Below are 22,493 nucleotides of genomic sequence, written 5' to 3' on the forward strand. Positions count from 1 at the left end.
GAGGGTCCTCCCTGAAAATGTTTGCAAAAGTGAGTAATTTCAAAGTAGTACTTTGTATTGTTTTCACTGTTTTAAAATAGGAAAGAGATTTAATTTGATAATACCTATCTTAATTAGCTTGCAAATGGTGTAGTTAAATGGGATTGTGACTATAAAAACATATTTTAAGTTTTAAAGTAGAATGTGAATGATAAAAACCTCAAGTGTTGTTTCCCTGTAGTCAGATAAAGCCCTTCACAGCTTTTTTCCTTCCTTACTACACAGAAGGGATACCAAATGAAATTTTCTGAAACTTCTATTATATCATTTCATTTGTTTCACTAATTGTCAAAGCGCAGTTACTTATTAAAAAGATTATGATATTTGTATGGTTATATCAGGAGACTAGATAATAGTTTCCACTTCGGCCCACAATTATATTTGAGTAGGGTACCTAAAATGCATAATGATAGATCCAGAATAAAAATTGTAATTAATTGAGCTTCCCTCATCAGCTATTAGGGTATGAATTTTTCCATCATGTATATTTTCTTATGTTGTTTTTTCTTAGGCAAGAACTAGTTGCAGAACTGGACCAGGATGAAAAGGACCAGCAAAATACATCTCGTCTGGTACAGGAGCATAAAAAGCTTTTAGATGAAAACAAAAGCCTTTCTACTTACTACCAGCAATGCAAAAAACAACTAGAGGTCATCAGAAGTCAGCAGCAAAAGCGACAGGGCACTTCATGATTCTCTGGGACCGCTAAATTTTAAAATATGCAAAGAAAGACTTTTTTTTTAAGGAAAGAAAATCTTTACAATGACAATTCATGAGTGTTAGCGTTTTGGCGTGTTCTGAATGCCAATTGCCTATATTTGCTGCATTTGTTTCATCGTATTCCTTTTCTCATGGTGGACATGCTCTTCAACTGTCCCCTTGCATAACATGGGGGCATCTGTAACTTGAATAAGCAGCAGTTCTCAACTTCACAACAGACGCTGTGAACTGTGGCAGTATATGCATGCTCATTATGTGAACGCCTTAAAAAACGGGGGGTCAAACTAGCTGCTATATGCAAACATCATCTTTTTTTCGAGGTGGAACCTCAAGAATGATTTTGTTCTTGTATCTCATCTCAAAAAACAAATAATTTTTTTTCCAAAAGATGGTATATACCATGTTAAAGACAGGGTATTATAAATCTAGAGTAAATGGTGGTACATTATGGAAATGCAGAACCTTTAGGAATAGTTCAAAGTGAGAGCTTTGAACGCCAACATCCTTGGATCAGGATTGAACTTAGTTCCATCAATAAAATATTTAAAGGTAAGTGGTGGCTGCTGTATTTAATAAAAGCATATTTCATTAGACTAAAATTTGACTATGATACATTGAACAAAATGAAATCTTTTCTTAAGGTATAAAGATTTTAAAGATTTTTAATTCTGTTTGCGTGTATGTGTGTGGAAACTGTAAAGCTTTTATGACTATTAATGTTTCTTAAATGAAATTAAAAGGTAAATGAACATGATCCAGCTTAAATGATCATTCCTTCCTATAATGATTATTGGCTTGTTTTATTGTATATTTGAAAAACTGAAAAGAAATAACAGAAAATGGAAATAATTGCTCCAGCTAAAAGCCTCGGGCTTAGATTTCTGTTACGATACCAAATAAGTAAAGAAACCGGCAAATGAGAAGTTAGTAAGGAAGTTAAAGAGGTAAATATAAATTGGTCAGTTATCCTATTAATCAATATTGGAATAATTGATTTTCCTTTGCATCCTAGAATGCCTGTTACCTTTCAACACTTTTAAGGGCATTTCAGCACTTAGAAAAAGAGGAAATTTATATTGCTAACAGTAACTCTGCTACCAACTTTGAAAATAAAAATAATAATAAAACTTCATTGAAATAAAAGACTATATATAAGCTCTATTTTTTCAGTTGGTATTTTATCACATTTTGATACCAGTATAAGGTATCTTGAGTAAGGATGTCATCACCCTCATCTTCATAGCATTAATGTTTTATGAAGAGAAAATTTTAAATGAAAGCATAATTGTTGTGATTACTAGAATTCTATCATGATTGTATTGTAGTTTTGCTCTATTTCAGATAAGCAAGTTGGCCTAAGAAGTTACCAAAACTATTCTTAAAAATGCTAAAGCAAGTAACTTTCTCTTCCTTTATTGTTTCTTTCTCCCACTGAGTTTTATAATGTATTTCTTGTGTATACAAGCAATAAAGGTAAAGGATAGTTTGTAGTAAAATGTTTCATTTCCAGCTTCTCCAAAATCCATTAGAAAGTTATAGTAAATAAATATCTACTATTACTTCATTTAAATAAAAGGAGGGTTCTCATTCCCGAATAATCTGGTCACCTAGTTGAAAGTCATACTGGTCTCATTATATTAATAGTAAAATAAAATTGGCACAGAAAACAGTTGCAGGCTAAGGAGAAGTTAAGTACACCCACAGCACTGCTGCTCACATGTACGTGTGTCACGCCACCAAGAGGGACCTCGTCAGTGTGTATAGACTTTTCCAATTATCTCAGATATTCAGGTGTGGATGCGAAAGTTTGACTTTAACATTAGGATACAGCATTATGGATTTCTGTTTCTAGTCATTAATGAGTTTTTGCTATACATACTTCAAAGAAAAAATTATTTTTGTTTATTATTACATGCAGTCACTTCATATAAATATCTGAATAGTAAACGGAAGAAAATAGTTTTAAGTCATGGTGCCAAATTCAAAAAAAGGCTCTTGGACACTTACTTGTTTGTTTACAGTGAGTTCCTGGAGATTTTGAGTAGTTTTCCTGGATGCGGAGCACAGTTCAGCCTTATTTGGCCGCTAAGGGGTTGTGTTGGCAAGCTTATTCTTTTTTAAGTCCTGGTTGTCCTTGATGATGGGAGAAAGGGATAGCAGGGATAATTGGAATCCACAGCCTCTTTGCCTGTCCATCAAACCTTCAAGCAGAGATGGTAACAAGGAACCAGATCTTTATTCTGATTTTACCATTTATTCTTACCCTTGTTTTTTGGTGGAAACAGCAAACAAGCAAGTATCTAAGAGACCCAAGCCAAGAAACTCATGACTCAAGCCCTAATTATATTTTATTCTTGCCTCCAGAGAAAGAAAACAAAGCTTTTATCTAATCTGGTGGGAAATACTCTTCAGCAGTAAAAGTAGCTTTTCTGAGTCAAATAAAAATCAATTAAGAATATTTGCCTTAAAGGAACACAGCATATGGAAGAGGTTTGTTTAAAGTTGTTTACAAATGTTTGACTATTTTTGATGAAGTGTTTTAGAGTATTGGATGTCTTTCTCTCCCCAAGTTTCTTTTATGTTCCTAGTTTCAGCTCCTGCCTGTAGCCAGACCACAGGCCTTGCCTGTGAAACTTCTCTTTTTGTAAGTGTGTGGTTTTCATCAATCAACTCCTTTCTTCAAATAGTAGGAAATTCTACTTCTGTCATTCAGAACATTTAATGTAAAATGATGTAATGCAGATATTTCTGTGCATACTGTACAATTGAAGGAAGCTTTTCAGATTTATTTTTGTCTGTAATAAAATTCAGATTGTTATTCTGAACTTGTTCATAAAAATGGCGAATTATTTATATCAGCAAATAAGTTATGAGGTGTTCTTGTCCAACAGTGTGTTTACCTTACACAAAATCAAAAAAATGAAACGTCAGTATTCTTATAATAACAGTTATAACGACATAATCATGATTTTTGAGTTGCATTAAATATACCATTCCTTTATCAACCTAACCCCCCCAGAGAACACATATGCACACATACATACATTCGTAAAAACTCTTACCGTCACTTTAGTAAATGGATCCATTCCTTCACTCATTCCTTTAGCAAATATTTATTGAACACTGATAATAAGCCAAGCTGCTATGCCTAATGCCGAGTTAACGGGCAGTTCCAGTCGCGTGGCTGTTAGACGGTATTCCCATTTCACAGATGAGAAAATAGACTCCCACAAGTAAGACTTGTGCTGGAGCCTGCTTTCCCACCGCCATCTGTTTTAAGCAGTGTCACATGCAAAGGGATTCTGGGGCCACTGTCAGCCCATGATGTCAAGAGCAGCACAGGAAAAACTTCAGCCGAACAGCAAACAGGAAGGAGAACACAGGTCACTTGGAACTTGCCGGCATGGGGCTTTGTGACCACTTTACAGATAGCGACAAAGCCCACAGTGAGGCCGCATGTCTCTTCTAAATCCAGCTCTGCTCTGACCCCCTCTGTCATACCGTGAATTAAAGTGCTTGCTAAGTTCCAAGGCGCTTCAGCTTTCACATTCTTTATTTGATAGATAAGGGTGTCTTCCTTCTTCCAACCCCTTTCCCTGAAAGATTTGCCAAAAATGGGAAGACAAATAATGATCCTGTTAGGCTTAGTCTGGAAAGAAGACTTGTTCACTCAGGAAAATGAGGCTCAACCTGGGATTTTGTTTTGCGCTTATTTTTTTAATTTTTGTTTGCCTCTTTTTTTTTTTTCTTAATTGGAGTATAATTTTTACACAGTAAACTACATCCATTTATAAGTGTATAATTTATTGAGTTGTGATATACATATAAATTTATGAAACCACTGAACAAGCAGGATTGTGAACCTCGCCCTCACCCCCACACATGCTCTCACGCCCCTTTACCACCCATCTCTCCCTTCTCCCCGGCCTCAGACACTCATCTGCTTTCTAACAAAACAGATCAGTTCCATTTTCTGGAATTCTATGTAAATGAAATCACACAATATGTACTTCTTAACTTTTTAAGCTTTTTCCCTTTCTTAATAGTTGTTTTAATTCCTTTGAGAGGGAATTTTAATTCAGCCACTTTTTAGTGATACTTGAAAACCTTCCTGTGTATCAGTCAGTCTTTGAAGGAAAACAGTTTAGGACGCTTGTAATTATGTCCATTGTGGCCTGTTTTACTGCAACGTTCTGAAACATTTAACATCACTGTGTTTGTATAAACCTTAATACTTTGCTTACAAAATCTCTTGCATTTGTTTGTTAAAGCCTTTTTATATCTGCGTTGCTTGAGGTGTTAGAAATGTAAATGGACATGACAAGTCGCACATTAGTAGGACCATGATACTTTTCAGCAAATATGGTTGATCAGTTTAACTTCAAAAAAAAAATTCTGCTCTTCATTTTTATTCAGATTGTAGCTGCTTATTGCTTACTCAAAATCCTAGGAAAAACTAGGATGATTACTGTGCCACAGACAAGATGCAAAACAATATTTTAAGAAATGAAAATCCTCTTTTAAAAATATTTGACATGGTATCTGGTATGGATGCTGTCGGTGGTCCTTCTTGGATAGAGGGGTCCACATAACTAAGATCACACTGGCCAACCACATACTTCTAACTGCTAGGACCTGTGCTCCTTTCCCATCAGTGTTTACTACTCCGAAATCTCATCCCACAGTCCATGAGGTCCCACCAAAACAGTTACTCAGATGACCTGCCCTTTGTGTTAATTTTTTCAGTGAAGCCTCTCTGAGAAGCAAATGGTCATTTAACTTCAGAGTTTTATGGTGCTTTTATATTTCCAAGTAGTGAAATGCATTCTTTCTGTAATTTAATGGCCAGTGGTTTCTTAAAGATGCCATATAGCAGCAGGACAATTACTTTGAAAGCACCAGAAATTACCGAGTAAATGTTGGATATTCATCTTCTGAAAAGCAAAAGTAATTTACAAAATGCAGTTACCTTTCAGACTGTTTTATCTTTGTGGATACCTCTCATTTTTACAGGAATGACTATATTAATTATCAATTGATACATTTACTAAACTCAAATTAGAGACTGAAGAAACCTGAAAAGGGATGTAACTTTTTTTATGGTTGAAGAAAAAATGACAATATTCCTTCATCAGATACCCTTTTAACTTTTAATCAGTTTCCTACAGATACACCTAACTATCATTTAAAATGTGATGTGCACATCACTTTCAAAACTTGACACCACTCTTGTGGTATGTATGCCTTTTGCATGTACCATGAGAATCTTAACATATTTTTTCTTTGAGGATTGGAAATATGTCTCCATTCTCTAAGATGCATATGAAAATGACGAGTTTGTGTGCTTACAAAACATCTATTTCAGTACATTAGGGCTATTATACTATTAGTACATTACTGGACAACAGTCTAACTTAAATATTTATATTAAAGCTCATAGGTCTGACTATATACTTCTGTCTTCCCATTCACAATTCCCTGTTTTATTTATAGGAGGTTTGAGGAAGTGGTACAGATTTCCTTGGCCTAAGCTGAACATTTCTTCCTTTTTCTCTTTCTCTTTTATCCATATCAGAAAAATTCTATAGTCTTAGTGCTCTAGACTTTGTACATTAACTATAGTTATTGGATCAGTTTGGCTACTGCCTGAAATAATGGCTTAAGTGAGATAGCAGATTTTTTTTTCTCATAGAAAAATTTTGAAGTACAAAAATTTTTAAAGTCCAAAGTTCTGCTCATCTGCATCCCAGCCAAAGAGGAAAGGGAAAGGGCAGGAACATGTCACCCGCATCCGTTTTCCTGAACTTAGTCACGTGGCCGCTACCTGCAGGGAGGCTGGGAAATGTCCGATGAGCAGCCGTATGCCTAATTAAAGGGTAAGAATTCAGTCACTAGAGAAGGACCACAAAGATGCAGAGGACAGTGAGTAGCCGGCACCACACTCTTGGAAAGGAAACTAGGCCACTGCCTCCTCTACTTCCTCTGTCCCCATTCTCCCTGGAAAAATGGAATAGGAAAAGCCATCTCTGACAAGAATGCACAGGTAATTTACATTTTCATTAGTGTCAAAATCTGACCAAAATGGTGTACACTTAAAAACTTCCCCTGTATTTATAACTAATGCAGCTTGGGGAATAACCTAATTTCAAAATGTGAAGTTGGAACACTTTAGTTGGAACACTAATTGGGAACCAGACTTGAAGTAATTTAAATGCTTAGTATCAGACAATCGACCTTAGAAACTTTCAATTACATCTCCAATCAACAAATAGAGACTTTCGTAGAACTAAACCACTATGATGAGAAAATGAAAATTAGCCATAAGAGAAAAAAATGTTTAAGAAACAGGTATCATAAAGCAACAAAGGAATTAACATTTCCTAAGTGTATACTATGTTTCAGGCATTTCTTAAATGTTAGTTACCCCTGCGTTAGAAAGCAAAGCCCAGAGATGTTTGAAAACTTGCCCAGCTAGTAACTGATGAACTCCAGTTCAAACCCGGTCTTCTAAACCTCAACACCTAAAAAATCTCATTTTTAATTAGGCCTGAATACATTTTCTTGTAGGCTTAACAAAGGGGAAGAGAGCCCTAAGCCCATTCACAAAGTCTATTTGATCTTTAATGGGAATGAAATGATAATGCCATTGAATGGAACAACTCCAACAAGAACTATGAGGAAAAACAAAAATGAAATGGTTGATGTCTTCAGGTGTTGACATTGTATTGTGGGGGTTTTTTTCCGTTTTAAAAGTTCTTAACCTTTTTCTTGCTTTCTGCGCAGTAAAAAATAAAGTCAGGACGGGAGACCTAAGCCCTTTGCCATGGGCGCAGCATGTGGGGCCCTTGGAGGAATCCCACCGGGGTAGAACTTCCCCTTCCTCTGTTGGCGCAAACCTGGTCCCTGCTGGTGGGTGGGCCTGAGGGAAGGGGATTCCGAAGGTTCTCCCGTGGGTTTGATTAGGGTGAAGCACGGTCCCAGCAAGAAGCACGAACAAATGAATTGGCACTTCAGTGGCTATGAGCTGTTTTTAATGCATGCTCTGTGGGCCCCAGCTTCTGAAATTCTGCTTCACCATGGCAGGATATAACCCAGGGATATAAATTTTTTTTTTCAAGTTCCCCAAGTAACTTGCACAAATTTGAGAATTACCTACACCATTGAGCTGACAGGATTTTGGCAACTGTAAGTTTTCTAGCTCCTAACCCATCTAGTAATGTGAAAGCTAAGAGGATTAGTGTGATACTGTTGACTTATAATCATAGGTATTGGGTCTTTGTCCCGTTCCTGTTGCACAGCTCCTAAACTGTTAGAATTTCCTATGTGATGAGAGCAGTAAAGGTACCTTTTGTTATTTTACCGAGGTGACTTTTTGGAAAGCCCCTGAGTGACCCAAAAATGGGGACTGGTTGCCAGGGCAAGTAACCAGTTCATTAGAAGGTTGAAACTTCCAGTCCCACCCCAAGGCCTTGGGGAAGGGGAGAGGGGCTGGAGTTTGAGTTCAGTCACTAATGGCCAGTGATTTAATAGGTCATGCCTGTGTAATGCAACCTCCATAAAAACCCCAAAAGGACGTGGTACAGAAAGCTCGCAGGTGTTGAACGCTGGGAGGTCTGGGGAGAGTGGCACGCTCACAGTATGGAAGCTCTGAGCCCTGTCTGGATACCTTGCCCTATGCATCTGTCTTACCTGGCTGTTCGCAAGGCATATCCTTTTATAATAAACCAGTGATCTAACAAGTAAAATATTTCTGTGAGCCACTCTGGCAAATTAATAAAATCCAAGGAGGAGGGTTCAGTGGGACTAATCTCTAGCCAGCCAGTCAAGCACAGGTGTCTGAAATGGTGGTTAAGAGGGGACTGTCTTAAAGGACTGAACTCTTAACCTGTGGCATCTGATGCCAACCCCAAGAGACAGTGTCAGAATTGAAATGAATTGTAGGACACCCAGCTAGTGTCGGGGAATGGCTTGGTGTGGGGGAAAAAACCCACACGTTGGAACTGGTGTTAGAATCATTAATGAGTCAGAGAAAAATAAAATCTGCCATATCCCTGGGATTCACAGAAAACAGCAGCATAGAGGTAAGGATTAGATGAGGAAAGACACAAAGATAGAGCTTTCAAAACTAGGCAAAGGCTAATCAAAAAGGGTTCAGGTAAGTGGAGCCTGGGGCAGCAAAACTGCCTAGAATTCTATACCTGAACATTAGAAAATAAGAAAGTTTTGAATATATGAATCTTGTCTTTCCCACCACTCCCATCCATAGGAAAGAAGCATAGAAAGTAAAGGTGAAATGAGAAATTACTTTAGAGGTATACTACTCTACAATTATGTTTAATTAATGTTTATCACAGCATTTAATTAATGTTTATTGAGTAAAAAAAAAAAAACAGCCAATCAGGGTTAAATAGTAATAGAGCTATACCATGTAATACTGTATAGCCATTTAAAGTATGATATGGTTCTATAGTTGGTGTGTAAATCTGTGCAAATGGAATGCTTCAAAATATTAAAAGAATGATACACCAAGAAGTAGGGCTTATAACAAGAATGCAACATTTTTTCTAAAATTTCTCAGTGTAATATAAACACTTTAAAGGAACTGCATGATTACATAGTAAATGCCTAATTAACATGTACAATATTTACAAATAAAGTAGAAGGATTAAAGTGTAATTTCCAAACTTGGTAAAGACCCCTTATCTAAACCAACAGCCTATTAAGTAATTCATGACATTTTAATTAAATCTGAAACATTTTATCTGAAAGTTGAGATGTGTAATGTAAATATGATCATTTAACATTTTTGAAGTTTTAGCTAAAAGACCCCAAAGCAATAATTTTAGTATATACACTGGAAATGAAGGAACAAGATTATTTGCAGAATGTAAAATTGTATAGAAAGCCCATAAGATCTATTTCAATTGTACTAGAAGTAGAGAAGTTTATAAAATGTATTGCATATGTTATCAAAATCAGTAGTTCCTCCCTATAACAATAATCCAATATGGAAATGAGATATTTAAAAAATCTGAACTCATAGTGGCTATAAAACTCTAAAATACCAAACAGAACATTGAACAGGAAATAGGACAGGCTGAAGAAAATTGTAGAGTCTTAATAATATTAAAAAAATTTTTCCTAAATGAGAAAACAATATAAAAACTTTACTATAGTAGTAATAGATTGTTTAACATAATTTCAATCAAAAATCCAGTGGAGTTGGGACTGGGTTTGTTCTGAACTGGACACAATTAAAATTCTTAGGAAATAAATTATCAACAGGTATAATTTACATACAAACACATAGGTGTACAATTTAATAAGTTTTGACAAGATGTGGGTACACCATGAAACCACAGCAGTTCAAGATCGAAGAGTTTCCCCAATTCCAAAAGTTCCCTTGTGACCCCTGACAATCCATCCTTGCTGCACCTCTCTACCCCAGGCAACCAGCAATCTGCATTCTGTAATTATTTGACATTTTCTAGTATTTAATCCTACAGAATATAGTCTCTTTTTTTGGCTGACTTTTCAGTCAGCACAATGATTTTGATACTCACCAACTTCTTGCAGGTAATAATACTTTGTTCTGTTACTATTTTTGATCAGGGTTCATTGTATAGATAGAACAAATTTTGTTTATGCACTCACCTATTGATGAATATTTGGGGTTATGTCCAGTTTTTGGCTCTTGAAAATAAAGCTCCTGTGAACATTTTTACACAAGTCTTCCTGAAATCATGCGTTTTCATTTCTTTAAGGTAAATACTTCGAAGTGCAATTAGTTTTATGGTAAGTATATGTTTAACTTTTTAAGAAACTGCCAAACTTCTCTAAAGTATCTGTATAATTCTGTGTTCCCACCAGCAATGTATTAGAGTTCCAGTTGCTCCACATCCTTGTCAGTATATGATCAGTCTTGTTTATTTTAGCCATTCTAATAAGTGTGTAGTGTCTTGTGGTTTTAATTTTGCATTTCCCTGATGACTAATGATTTTGAGCATCTTCTCGTGTGCTTACTGAGCTTTCATATAATTTATCTTCTGAAATATCAAAATCTCTTGGCCATTTTTTTAATTGGTTGTGTCTCTTCTTGAGTTATAATACTTGTATGTACTCTTGTTACCATTCTTTGTCCAATGTTTGTGCGGTGAATATTTTCTCCCAGTCTGTGGCTTGCCTTTTTCATTTTCTTAATCATTATTTATCAATGAGGAAAAGCTTTTAATTTTGATGAAATAGTTTATCAATTCTTTGTTTCATGCTCGCTGTGTTCTGTCTAGAAGAATCTTTGCAATGATTGTTCCCTATGTTTCTTCTAAAAACTTCCCAGTTTTAGCTTTTACATTAGGTCTGTGATACATTTTGAGTAATTACTGTGTTTGGTGTAAAGGGAAGAAATCAGTGCTCCTTTTTTCCCACACAGCTATGCAGTTTTGTTCCCATCTCTGAAAAGACTTCCCTTTCCCCATTGAATGTCCTAAGCAAGCACCTTTGTTGAAATCAGTTGACCGTATATATGAGTCTGTTGGTGAATTCACTATTCCTTTTCCTTGAGCTGTACCAAGTTGTAGCTCTATGTCAGGTCTTCAAATCAGTAATGTAAGCCTTCCAATTTTGTTCTTTATTAAAATTGTTTTGGCAATTTTAGTAAAAATTTTCATATCAACTTGTTAATTACTAAAAAAAAAAAAAAGCTTATTGGAATTTTGACTGGAATTGCCTTGACGCAGTAGGCCAAGTCAGGGAGAACTGACATCTTTTAACAAGATTGAATTTTCCAATCCATGAACAAGGTAATTTTCTCCGTTTATGTACATTTTTTCTAATTTCTCTCAGCAATGTTTTATAGTTTTTAGTGTGAAGATCGTGGACATGTTTTACATTTATTCCAAAGTAGTGTGCTAACTTCTATTAAAAGTAAAATCATATTCTTGGGCAGAGCATTCCCACTTTGAGGAATCTACAGGATTAAGAGCACCTGAATATAAAGATATAAGTACCAAAAATAGGGGCAAAATACCATTTTGCAGAATGGCCAGAAAAAAAAGGTTTTTTAATTAAAAAAAATACCCTCAACAAAAAATGTCTATTAATAGGGAAAAGGTTAATTATGATAAATTATGTCATTTTTTTAAAGGCATGAACTAGGTCTATATATATTGATCTGGATAACTATAATCTATTGCTACATGAAAATAGGACATTGAAAAGCATATATATGATGCTTTTTTTATCTAAAAAATTTTTAAAGCAAAACAAAAACCTTGTATGTGTAACATGACATGCATATGAATGTGGAAAAAGTGGAGAAGGATACACTTAATAATGATTATCCCAGGAAGGGGAGATGGTAGTGGAGAGATTATTACCTTTTTATTTCTGAATTTTTCAACATGTTTAATAAGAATGGATAACTTTGTAATTTCAAAATAAGTATGTTTGAAGAAGGAGGAGACAGAGGTAGAGACAGGACAGTGGGAGGTCATGCATTAAAGGTATGGCATCTGTGGGGACATAAATTGCTGATGGAGGATGGGAATTACAGGTGATTTGTATTTTCTAAAAGATTCTGCAACGAGAATGTATGAATTTCTTGGTTTACAACAAAATTGATTCTCCACTTTGGAAGTAATTTTTTATAATACTTGTAGAAGTAGTTGTATCAGATGAACAGGGTTTTGTAAAATGCACTTGCAGGCATTGATGGCATGTATAATGTAAGCAACCCTGTTATAGGCCTGCAAAGATAATTATTTTTAGATAATCAGAAGTGTTCTTTTCTTTGTACCTGATCTCCTATGATTACCAGTCTGTAAAAAGTGTGACAGAGATGCTAATAAATGAGGAATAGAGTGAGGGAGAGTAAAACACAAGAGCACAGCATAAGGAATTGCTCAGTAACGTCTAGGAGAGAAATTGCTACCCACAGTTGTTCAGAGTACTTCTACAGCCACATGCGTAGGAATCATAAATCTCTGCACACCAGTAAGCTTCAGGAAGGTGTATTGTCGCCATTGAGGGAAAGAAATGGAGGAAATTCATAAATTAACAAGGAACAAATCTCAATCTCTTAATGAGGAACAAATCCCCATCTCTTCATACGACTGAGTTTAGAGAGTTGTGAGCAGGCTTATCAACAGAATATACACATGGACAGAAAATGCTTAGACAAAACTTGCTTAGACCTTTGTGCCTAGGGGACCAGACACTGAAATGAGGAACCAAAGGAACTGGGTCTTCTTCATGCTCACATGACTCTACTAGCGATGAAATGCATTTAACTTTGCTTACTCATTCTTGTAAGTGGATAAAGGGGAAGTTTCCTGCTGTGCTCCTGTTCAGGACCCGACAATAGATGACACCTGTCAACCACTTATGGACGTGATAAGAAAAAAAGAAGAAAATACTGCAGAGAGATACCTTCGTTTTAAAGCTACTTTAGATTATTCTCAACTTGAGGAGGCATCAGGTAAGTCCACTTTTTCCCATATTAGCCATGCCAGCTATCACAGTTAAAACTACATGCTGCTAACTTAAGTGACTATCTTGAAATCAACAGAAGTCATGTATTCTTTGGGTAGGTCTATAAATAAAAAAAATACAGGAAGCCTGTGCTTATTTTCTTGCTTGCCTAAACAAGCAAGTACCTGAACCAGTTTTGCTGCCTGAAATGTTTAAACATTTCAATAGTTGTTCCTTGGAACTTAATTCAGGATCTGAACAACCTGCCATTCCCCTTAAATGCAGCTGTCACAGTGACAGTGGATGGTCTGTAATACAAATGTAGGCTGTGTTCCGGCAGTCATAGAGGCAGGTTCATTAAAATGAAACAATAAAATTTGTCTCCACTTAGTGCCTTGGTTATTTGCTGAGGGGTGGGGGAGGCGGCAGGGCGGGGTGGGAATGTCTTAATTTATGCTTCAAAATAGCTAAATGGGACTTAGTAAAAATATTAAATATTTGTTACTTAAAAGATTTCCTATACCAAATTGTTCCAAATTCTATATCCCGTTGACTGTTAGGAATGCAGCATTTTATTAACCATTAAAATGTGACCTTTCATCTCAGAGAACTGTCCTCTCTACAAACTGATTTCATGAGCACGTGCATATGCTCCTTAAATTTTTCCTTGGTGAATAGCCATCTTTTCTTTCTTTTCTTTTTCTTTTTTAGGTATTTTTTTTTGTCTTCTTTTTCATATGAAGAGAAGGGAAATAAAAGAAAAAGAACCATGGAATGAAGACAAAGGCTATTCACTGACATGACAATCTCCAATTTTAATTATTTGTCATCCCAAGGTAGACATGCCAACCATAGATGTAATGGTAGCAAGTATACTTCTACTTCCTCTTACATCAGCATTCATGAACTCGATCCCTGATGAAGGAGGTCTGGTCATGGGGCGGGAGAGAAATTGCTACCCACGTCTCTGTCACACTTTTTACAGACTGGTAATCATAGGAGATCAGGTACAAAGAAAATAACAATTCTGATTATCTAAAAATAATTATCTTTGCAGGCCTGTAACAGGGTTGCTTACATTATACATGCCATCAATGCCTGTAAGTGCATTTTACAAAACCCCGTTCATCTGATACAACTACTTTTAAAGGTATTATAATTTTAAAAATTACTTCCAAGCTGACTGCGTGAGGGAATAGCACTTCTCTGGAGGAAAAAGACTGGAGACAGACCAGTTCTGGTCCCAGGTGGGTGCCGCCTTACTCTTGGGGGCTTCTTAAGAGTGTCAGGAGGCCTGACCAGTTTCCTCATCTCGTAAACACAGGACGGCCTGGATCCCCTTCTAAATGCCTGCAGTCTCAGCACTGGTAATGTCACCTTCCCCATTCTCCACTAGGGCTACTTCATTTCTTGTTACATGTACTTCAGGTGTTGATGAAAGAAGAATGAATCAAAACATTGGGGTGGGGGGAATAAAATTGAATGTGTATTTGTGTTCATTCCTCCTTCCGGGAAAAGATTCTAAATCCTCCCGTGTGCAGTAACAACGTTAACATAAATTCTTCACAGTACTTTTAAAAATGTTACCTTGATTTAGGAATCAGAAAATGTCTCATAAACAAATGTAAAAAGTCAAGCTCCCCAGGCACGATCTCTAGGCCTGTCGGGAGGATCCTGCACTGAGGCCAGATTACCGGTGCTCTGCTCATGGAATGTTTTTGCAAGACCAGCATTATGGAGAGTCTCAGAAAAACTGGCAGGGTAGCCTTCCCAGACCCAGCATATGACCCATGGTAAGGCTTCCTGCATTAAACCTGAGGGACGCCGTGAGAAACAGCTGCCTCCAAACATAAGTGAAAATTGAACTTAATGCTCTAATCACCATAAATTGTAGTGATTATTTGTATAAAACCATAAATGTACACTATGACTAAATGAGTCATTTACAGAATGTCCTTCTAGTTATTAATTTGGCATAAATACTAATCCCTGAGGATTAAGTTGAACACTAATAACTTTGAGCATTCAAGGACCTTCCCTAAACCTGAGTTGCATGTTTGCATATGGTAATTTCCCCGGTGGTAGCTGAGTAGGACAGATCACTGCTATGCAAGCAGTAATGTCTGGCTGGACCTGCTGGAGCAAAGAGTGGAGTGGGGTTTTCTTCTTCTCCCAACCCCTCCCACTCCTTCTTTCCCAATATGAGCTTAATTAAAACTCCGCAGAACTTGGCTCTGTTTAACGAGGGCGACACAAGCCCTGAAACGCTGACACCTCCCCTTCCACCTACGGGCCAGCTCATTAAGGGGCATGATTGTGTAGCACATCCCGGTGGCCTGGCCACAGGTCCGGGGAAGGCAGGATTCCTCAGAGCAAAGAAAAAGCTAGACCTCAGCAAGTAAACAATTTGCTTGATTTTAAAATGCGTTTTAAAGATGGGTTTTATGAAGGTAATACCTGCACATTGCTTTTAAATCAAGTTAATCTTCTACAAAATGAACAGCTGCTGCCCCCATCCCCTACTCTCCATCCATTTCTTCTATTTATTTGTCACTAATATGTTTACACTGCTATTTCTTAGTTGATCAGTTTTGCATATCAGATTCTGACTTCATGCTATGGTAGTGGAGGATTTAGCTAGTACACGCCTCCCCCATTTCCCCAACCCTTTTATCCCAATAGAGTTAGATCAGAGTTTGAGATTAAATCAGTTGATGCTGCATTATTGAGACTGTAACTAGTATTCACAACTAAGCCAACTAATTATGACTATAATTATGTTGCTTTTCCCTTAAAACCATTGATTTCTCCTAGTACCTTTTTTATTTGCCTATAGATTTTTCACCTTTTTAAATAAGTGCTCCAATAGACTTACAGCTCAGCTCACACCTATCAATTTTTCATATTCTCAAACACAGTTACAGATCCGTTTGCCCCTGGAGCCATGCATGCAGGTCCTCCAGCTCCCACACAGATGCAGCGCTCCTCAGGCCACCGCGGAGCTGTGGGCCTGTGACCCCCTTCCCTGCTTGCCGGGGCTCCGTCCCCGTTTGCCAGACTTCATGTCTGCTTTGTGGTTCACCACCTCATTTCACCAAAGTGTGTCATCTAACAGTTTCTTCAGAAAAGGCTCAAGTGAGGTAAACTTTGGTTGATGGTATGTCTGAAGTGCCCAGTGGCTCCTGTGCTGCCCCCCCGAGGTGCACACAGTTCTGAAGTCTCTGTACCTCTGAAGACAGAACCTCCAGGTCAGGGGGCCTGAAAACTGTCTTCTTGCTCAAGGGCTCTCGGGATCATTTTAGGCTGGGAGAACCGATCTTTTCAGTTTTCAAGGCGCCACCATCTGACCATATAATTAATTCTTGCTGCCTCATAGTTACAAACTTCCTCTTTGAGAGAAGGTGCAAGTGAAGAACTCAGCTGCCTGAAATGGACTCTCCTTGGCTCGGAGGGCTTGGCAGTTTTCAAAGACACGGAGTGTAGGGCAGTATTCTCTCGGCTGCCCTTTGTCCTGCAGCTGGCGCTGCAACTCCTGCAACCCAGTGTGGGCCACAGGCTGCGGGGCAAGGCCCACATGCTCTACCACCTGATCCCCAGGACTGGTCAGTCTTAGAGAGAGGGAGGAGCTATAAATCTGTGAGAAAATCAGTTTTTTCCTAAAGGAGCCTATAGGGAAAACAAATTTTACGGCCAGGATTCTCACCTCCCTTGATTCTAATATCACACAAGCCTGCTTACATACCCCTTGGCAGAAAACCATTTACCTGTCCATAGAGCTGCTGGAGCAAACTGTCAGTCACAGAAGTGCTGGTCCAGGGGAGGGGTGGAGAGGACACACACAGGCACCTGGATGTCATTGGTCAGGCATCTGCCAGTCACCACAGGGACCTGCCCAGAGTCCCGCCTGGTGTCAGGAAGCTAGCAAGGGAAGCCACAGAGCCCTGTGCCGGGACCCAGGAGAGAGCGTGGAGGCTGTAGCTGGGCCGGAGGTGGAAACGGGCTTGCTTGTGCGTAGCCGGGTGACCACAGCGAGAATAAAGCTTGGTATGAGCCCGTTTTTACCCCTGACTTTCTGTTCTCGTTATTTGGTCTCAGTGAATTTACAGTGAACTTACCCAGAGCAGGGCACCCCCTCCTCCAGGAGCAACAGAGCCAAAGCAGTTTAATATTCTTCCCACAAGGGAGACTGAAGGGGCACCTATCAGGCTGCTTAACTTAAGGAGAAAGAGAAAAAAAGATTTCCAGCAACCACTCTCTCCTGCTGCCTGGCCCACCCCTGTAGAGGCTGGCAATGCAAGGTGACTTACAAATGGCCCACGGGCAGGCAGGAGAACGGTGGGGGGCTTCTTCACAAACCTTCCCTTTCCAGACAGGAACAGGAGGAAGCAGGCTTTGGCTCCCACGTGTCCTTCCTGCCGAGGACACTGTGTGAGGACCTCAAGCATGGAGACCTGACAGTGGTGACGCGGAGCCTGCACTCGGGATCAGAGCAGAGGACGGGGACCATCCTGATGAACTGCCCTCTGACCCTGAGGTCGTGCTCTCCACACTTCCTGTTAAGGAAGCCGTGAACGCCCCTCTGACTAAGCCACGGCACCTGCGGTTTCCAGCTCCTTGGCGCCCAGGGCGTGCCTGATACCAGCAGTCAGCAGCCTCCTCCCACCGCAGCCCCGGCCGTGATCCTCGGTGTGATTTGGCTCAGTCCCATCCACGTACTGGGAGTGGGGGCCTTTCAGGGGCTCGACATCAGGTTCCCTTTACTGCTCATCTGGCCGAGAGCTTGTGCCCGAGGGGATGACGGCTTCCCTTTAGGGCTGGAGTCCTGCCTTGATCTTCCCCTTACCGGCCTCAATCCCACCAACCCCCTCCATGGGATCTCTTAGCAGCCGACCCCATGCTTCTAGGGTTGGCCGATTCCTTCTCTCTCACCCAAATATAATCTGTTCCCAGATGTCCCATCCTGTAGCTCATGATACCCTGCCACCCTCTGCTGGACCTTTCCAAGCTCAGCTGCGTGCTCGAATAGCCAGACAGTTACCTTCTGTTGTCTGGACACTGCTCCGCCTGCCTGAACTGCCTTCCTGACCTTCAGCTGAGTCTGCTGACCTTTCCTCTCCTAACCCTTGCCCAATCCCAAGGAGGTGTCTGGCTCCATGTCCTGCCCCCAAATGATGTCACATGTACTGAGCAGATTGCAGCTAGGCTGTTACACTGAAGTTACAAGCTGCCTCTACTTTTTGAGACAAGCAGGGTATAAAATACTCACTAAACTAAAGGTTCATCAGAAAATTGGTAGAGTCAGAAAGTAGCAATGGCTCAATCATGTAGGTTTTACTTAACTAAAGAAAATCATTCCCAAAGAAGTATTTTCTCTTTCTAAGTATTGCTAATATCCTAACCATGACTGTCCTAGATTTTAGCTTTTTCTTATCAACTAAGTCTTTCTCTGATATTAAAATTCAATTTAAGCTATTCTGTCAGAGAATGTTCTTTTTTCTTTCTTTCAGTAGGTGAGCATTGTTTCAAACAGCATGGGTATTCAAGAGAGCATTTTTTATCAGTTCAACCCATGAGATGGCACCATGACGGCCAGACCAGGGTCCCTAAGGGCACTGTGGCTTCGGAAAGATGGGGTTCACTGTCAGGTGTATTGCGGGAGCACATTTGCCAGGAGGCTGCAGTTTCCCCGGTCAGATGTCGCTGGCCTGGCCTGCCTCTGCCCGGAAAGGAGCTGCGGAGCTGGCAGCCGGGAGCTCCCGCTGCCTCAGTATGCCCAGCTTCCCCTGTGCCGTTTTCCCTTCCTCAGAAACTAGTATTGCTGCTGCAAATGCCAGTCACTCTTCCAGGTGTATTACAAGTATTAACTTACTCGGTGTTCACACATGCTTTCTCAGGTAGGTACCATTACTATCCCATTTACAAATGAGGACAGAAAGACATAGGGAGGCAAAATAATTTGCTCAAGGTTACCCAGCTAGTGCGTGGAGAGTCCGTGCAGGCAGCTTGGGCTTCTTAACAATATGCTGAAGTCTGAACACCACTCAGGAAGGTAAGAAATAAATGTTTTGAGAAAACGTATAAGGTCCTGAGTATCACTGAAATGACTATACTTTAAAAGTCAGGTCCTCAAGAGAGTCAAAATTTGACAAGCAATTACAACCTAAGGATTAGATAAATATGCATTGGAACTTATTTTTCAACTGATAGTCTTCAGATTAAAGAGCTAGAAATGTCATGGAAAAGGAAGGAAAATATATTCCTACTAAAAAATATGTCCATGTTGAGCTTTTTCCACTGTGGACATTTTCCATTTCGAGCTTTTTATGAACAAGTAAATGCAATGGTGAGAGGCTCATTCACTGTAGAAAAGTCTGGGGACTAAAATGTGATGAACATTTTGTCAAGAAAGGTAGGAAAAGGCAAGCATTTTGACAAGGGACAGTATCTCTGAGAGGGTGGAAATGAGTATCTTTAGGAAGAAAAAGAAATGTTAACTGAGAACTCAAGGAAAACCTCGAGGAGAGCGTCCTTGACTTCGGACTCATTTCCCTTGAAAAAATTCATTCATCTACCACCGTGTGCGGCCCTGAGACACCAGGCAAGTGGGTTCCTGCTTTAGAGTGTTCATAGGTCAGTCCAAAAACCAAGGGCGTAAAACAGGCCATGGCAACCCACTGTGATATGTGCCCTCAGAGAATTAGGTTCAAGTGCTGGAGAAGGTCCCAAAGGGGCACCCTATGGCAGCCTGGAGCCCGGACAACATCTGGGAGGAAGTGATGCTGAATGCTGAAGGTTGAGAGGAATTGGCCACGCAAATACTACAGGGAAACATTTCAGAAATAGAATATTCAAAGGCCTGAAGCCAAAGAAAGTATGGTACCTTTCAAACTCAGAAGTACTGCGGGCCCTTCCTTAGAGCTGGAGCAGAGGGGCGAGGTGGGCAAAGTGAGAGATGAGTCAAGGGGCAGGAGCAAGGTCATGGTGCACCCGTGTGCCCGGGGGGACGGGACCGAACTGACAGCCCCAGGGAGCCTTTGCCCAAGTCACCGTCCCACACGGCACCCTTTCCGCATCCCTGCTCTGCTCTTGTTGCCCTGCAGTTGTCACCCTATGCGTCTCCCTTTTCTGTTTCTTATCTACCTTGCAAGCTCTGTAAATGTCCTGATCATGTGTGATTTATTCACTACTGTGTCCCCAAAAGCTAACAAATTAGGCACTCAAAAATATCTATTGGCTAAAACAAAGAAATGAATGAATGTAACAAAACGGGCTCACAGTTTAAACAGATCACTCTAGATCCAGGTGATGGATGAATTAGAGGGGCCAGCTGTGTGACAGAGGCCAGCAGGGGTGGCTGTGCTACACAGGAGCCTGACTGGACCCACGGACCAGGTAAGAGACTTTCCTTTAAGCTGTCCTCACCCCCAGATCACAGCCCAGCACACTGTTTGCCTGACCCCCCATTTAGCTGTGAGTTCTTTCAGGGCAGCCACCAAGTTTTCTTCATATTAGCAGTTGCACAGTGGATTCTCAACTGATGCTTGATGAAAGAATGAATGAATGAATGAATGAATATGAATGAAGAAACGTATCTTACACAAGCTACTTAATCTTTTAAGGCTTAGTTTCTTCAGCGGTAAAATGGAGACAGTGATGGACTCTGCCTCACAGGATTCCTGTGAGAGAGAAAAGAAACGGAGCCGCCAAGCCTCTCTGTCTGGGCAGCCCGCGGCAGGCACTTACTAGTGGTGCTGTATACTCTTCCTGACTCTAGACATAATTGGAACAAATGGAACCAAGGTAAACAGACAAGATTTCAGCCTCTAGGAAGAACCTTCTAATGTAGCTTTATGAGAGCCAGGCCACGTGTTCCCTTGGGCATTGCCAGTGCCTGACACAGGGTCAACACGAACTGGACTGAATGTGCAGTGAGTGAGATGGTCAAAGATGGAATGGGCAGCCTGTGAGGCACAGAGCTAGTCATCACGGGAAATGATCAGACCGACACTGAATGTCCACCTGTCAGAGATGCAGGAGAGGGAAGCCTGTCCTGGTAGGATGATGGGCACGTTGGCCACAGAGATTCCCTTACAATTCTGGGGCAACTCGTGTTCTTTTATTACCCTTGACTAAAACAGCAGACTCCTCCAGGGAAGTAACTGGGAACCAAGGAATACAAAAATGTCCCTAGAGATAAGGGCTATTCAACATGTACTTTTACATTCTCTCATGGAAAAAGGGAAGCATTCAAAACTGAAGATTAGAAAAAAAAGTGAAGTTAGAACATTTCTTGAGTGTCTCAATTTAAGGATGAAGGAAAGCTTCATAGAAAGGTAAGAGCCTGACTCTCAAAGAGATACCTGCACCCCCATGTTCATTGCAGCATTATACTCGGTAGCCAAGACAAGGAAACAGCCTAGATGTCTGTTGATGGATGAATAGAAAAAGAAAATGTGGGGTCTGTGTATATATCCTTTATTCAGCCTTGATAAAGAAGGTAATGTTGCCTTTTGCAACAACATGGATGAACCTGATGGACGTTATGCCAGCGAAATAAGCCAGACAACAGACACATACCGCATGACCTCACTTACATGTGGACTCTAAAACAGTCAAGCTCATAGAAGCAGAGAGGGGGATGTTGGTTGCCAGGGCCTTCTGGGGCAGGGGGGATGGAAAGGAGTTAGTCCAAGGGTACAAATGTTCAAGTATAAGATGAGTAAGTTCTGGAGATCTTATGTACAGCATAATAAAACTGTATTTTATACTTGAAATTTGCTAAGAGGATAGATTTCTGAAGGGTTCTCACCACAAAAAAGGAAAGAAAGGAAATAGTAACCATGTGAAATGATGGATATGTTAATTAGTCTTATTGTGGAGATCAGTTCACAACATATATATATATATCTCAAAACTTCAAGTTATACACCTTAAGTATATACAATTTCTATTTTTCGCATTAGAGAGTTGCGGGGAAGGCATGCTAGGAGCTTGAGACTCAGATAAATGTTTTGCTTGGTGTGCTATTCTTTAGCAACTGCAGAAACTTTAATATTTTCCAATTGGAAAATGTTAATACTATTTTCTTCACAGTAAAACATGAAGTGTAGCATTGTACCATTTTTTAAATGTAAGTTCAGTGGCATTAAGTACATTCATGTGGCTACACAACCTCACCACCTTCCATCACCCCAAACTAAGTAGTATTTTGTTGTTGGCAGTGATGGTGTTTTCTTCAATTGCTGTTAAAAGAATAAAAGGGGAGC

The 22,493-nt window shown here is 39.7% G+C and overlaps 1 protein-coding gene and 1 long non-coding RNA gene across 3 annotated transcripts in view; both read left to right on the forward strand.

Annotated features, from left to right (window-relative positions):
• MAP3K7 (mitogen-activated protein kinase kinase kinase 7) overlaps positions 1–3,584 on the forward strand; it is an 80,701-nt gene extending 77,117 nt beyond the window's left edge. For both annotated transcript variants that reach the window (XM_017663693.3, XM_017663694.3), the window contains one exon: positions 551–3,584. In XM_017663693.3, the coding sequence (XP_017519182.1) occupies positions 551–731 (181 nt within the window). In that variant the 3' untranslated portion in view covers positions 732–3,584. The remainder of the gene's footprint in view (positions 1–550) is intronic.
• A 568-nt stretch (positions 3,585–4,152) lies between these two features.
• LOC140845845 (uncharacterized) lies at positions 4,153–18,893 on the forward strand. Its single transcript, XR_012124755.1, has 3 exons — positions 4,153–13,234; positions 13,939–17,271; positions 17,597–18,893. It is a non-coding gene; the product is annotated as an uncharacterized lncRNA (long non-coding RNA).
• Positions 18,894–22,493: the final 3,600 nt, after the last annotated feature.

The sequence above is a fragment of the Manis javanica genome, chromosome 13, assembly GCF_040802235.1.
Source record: "Manis javanica isolate MJ-LG chromosome 13, MJ_LKY, whole genome shotgun sequence".
Taxonomy (NCBI): domain Eukaryota; kingdom Metazoa; phylum Chordata; class Mammalia; order Pholidota; family Manidae; genus Manis; species Manis javanica.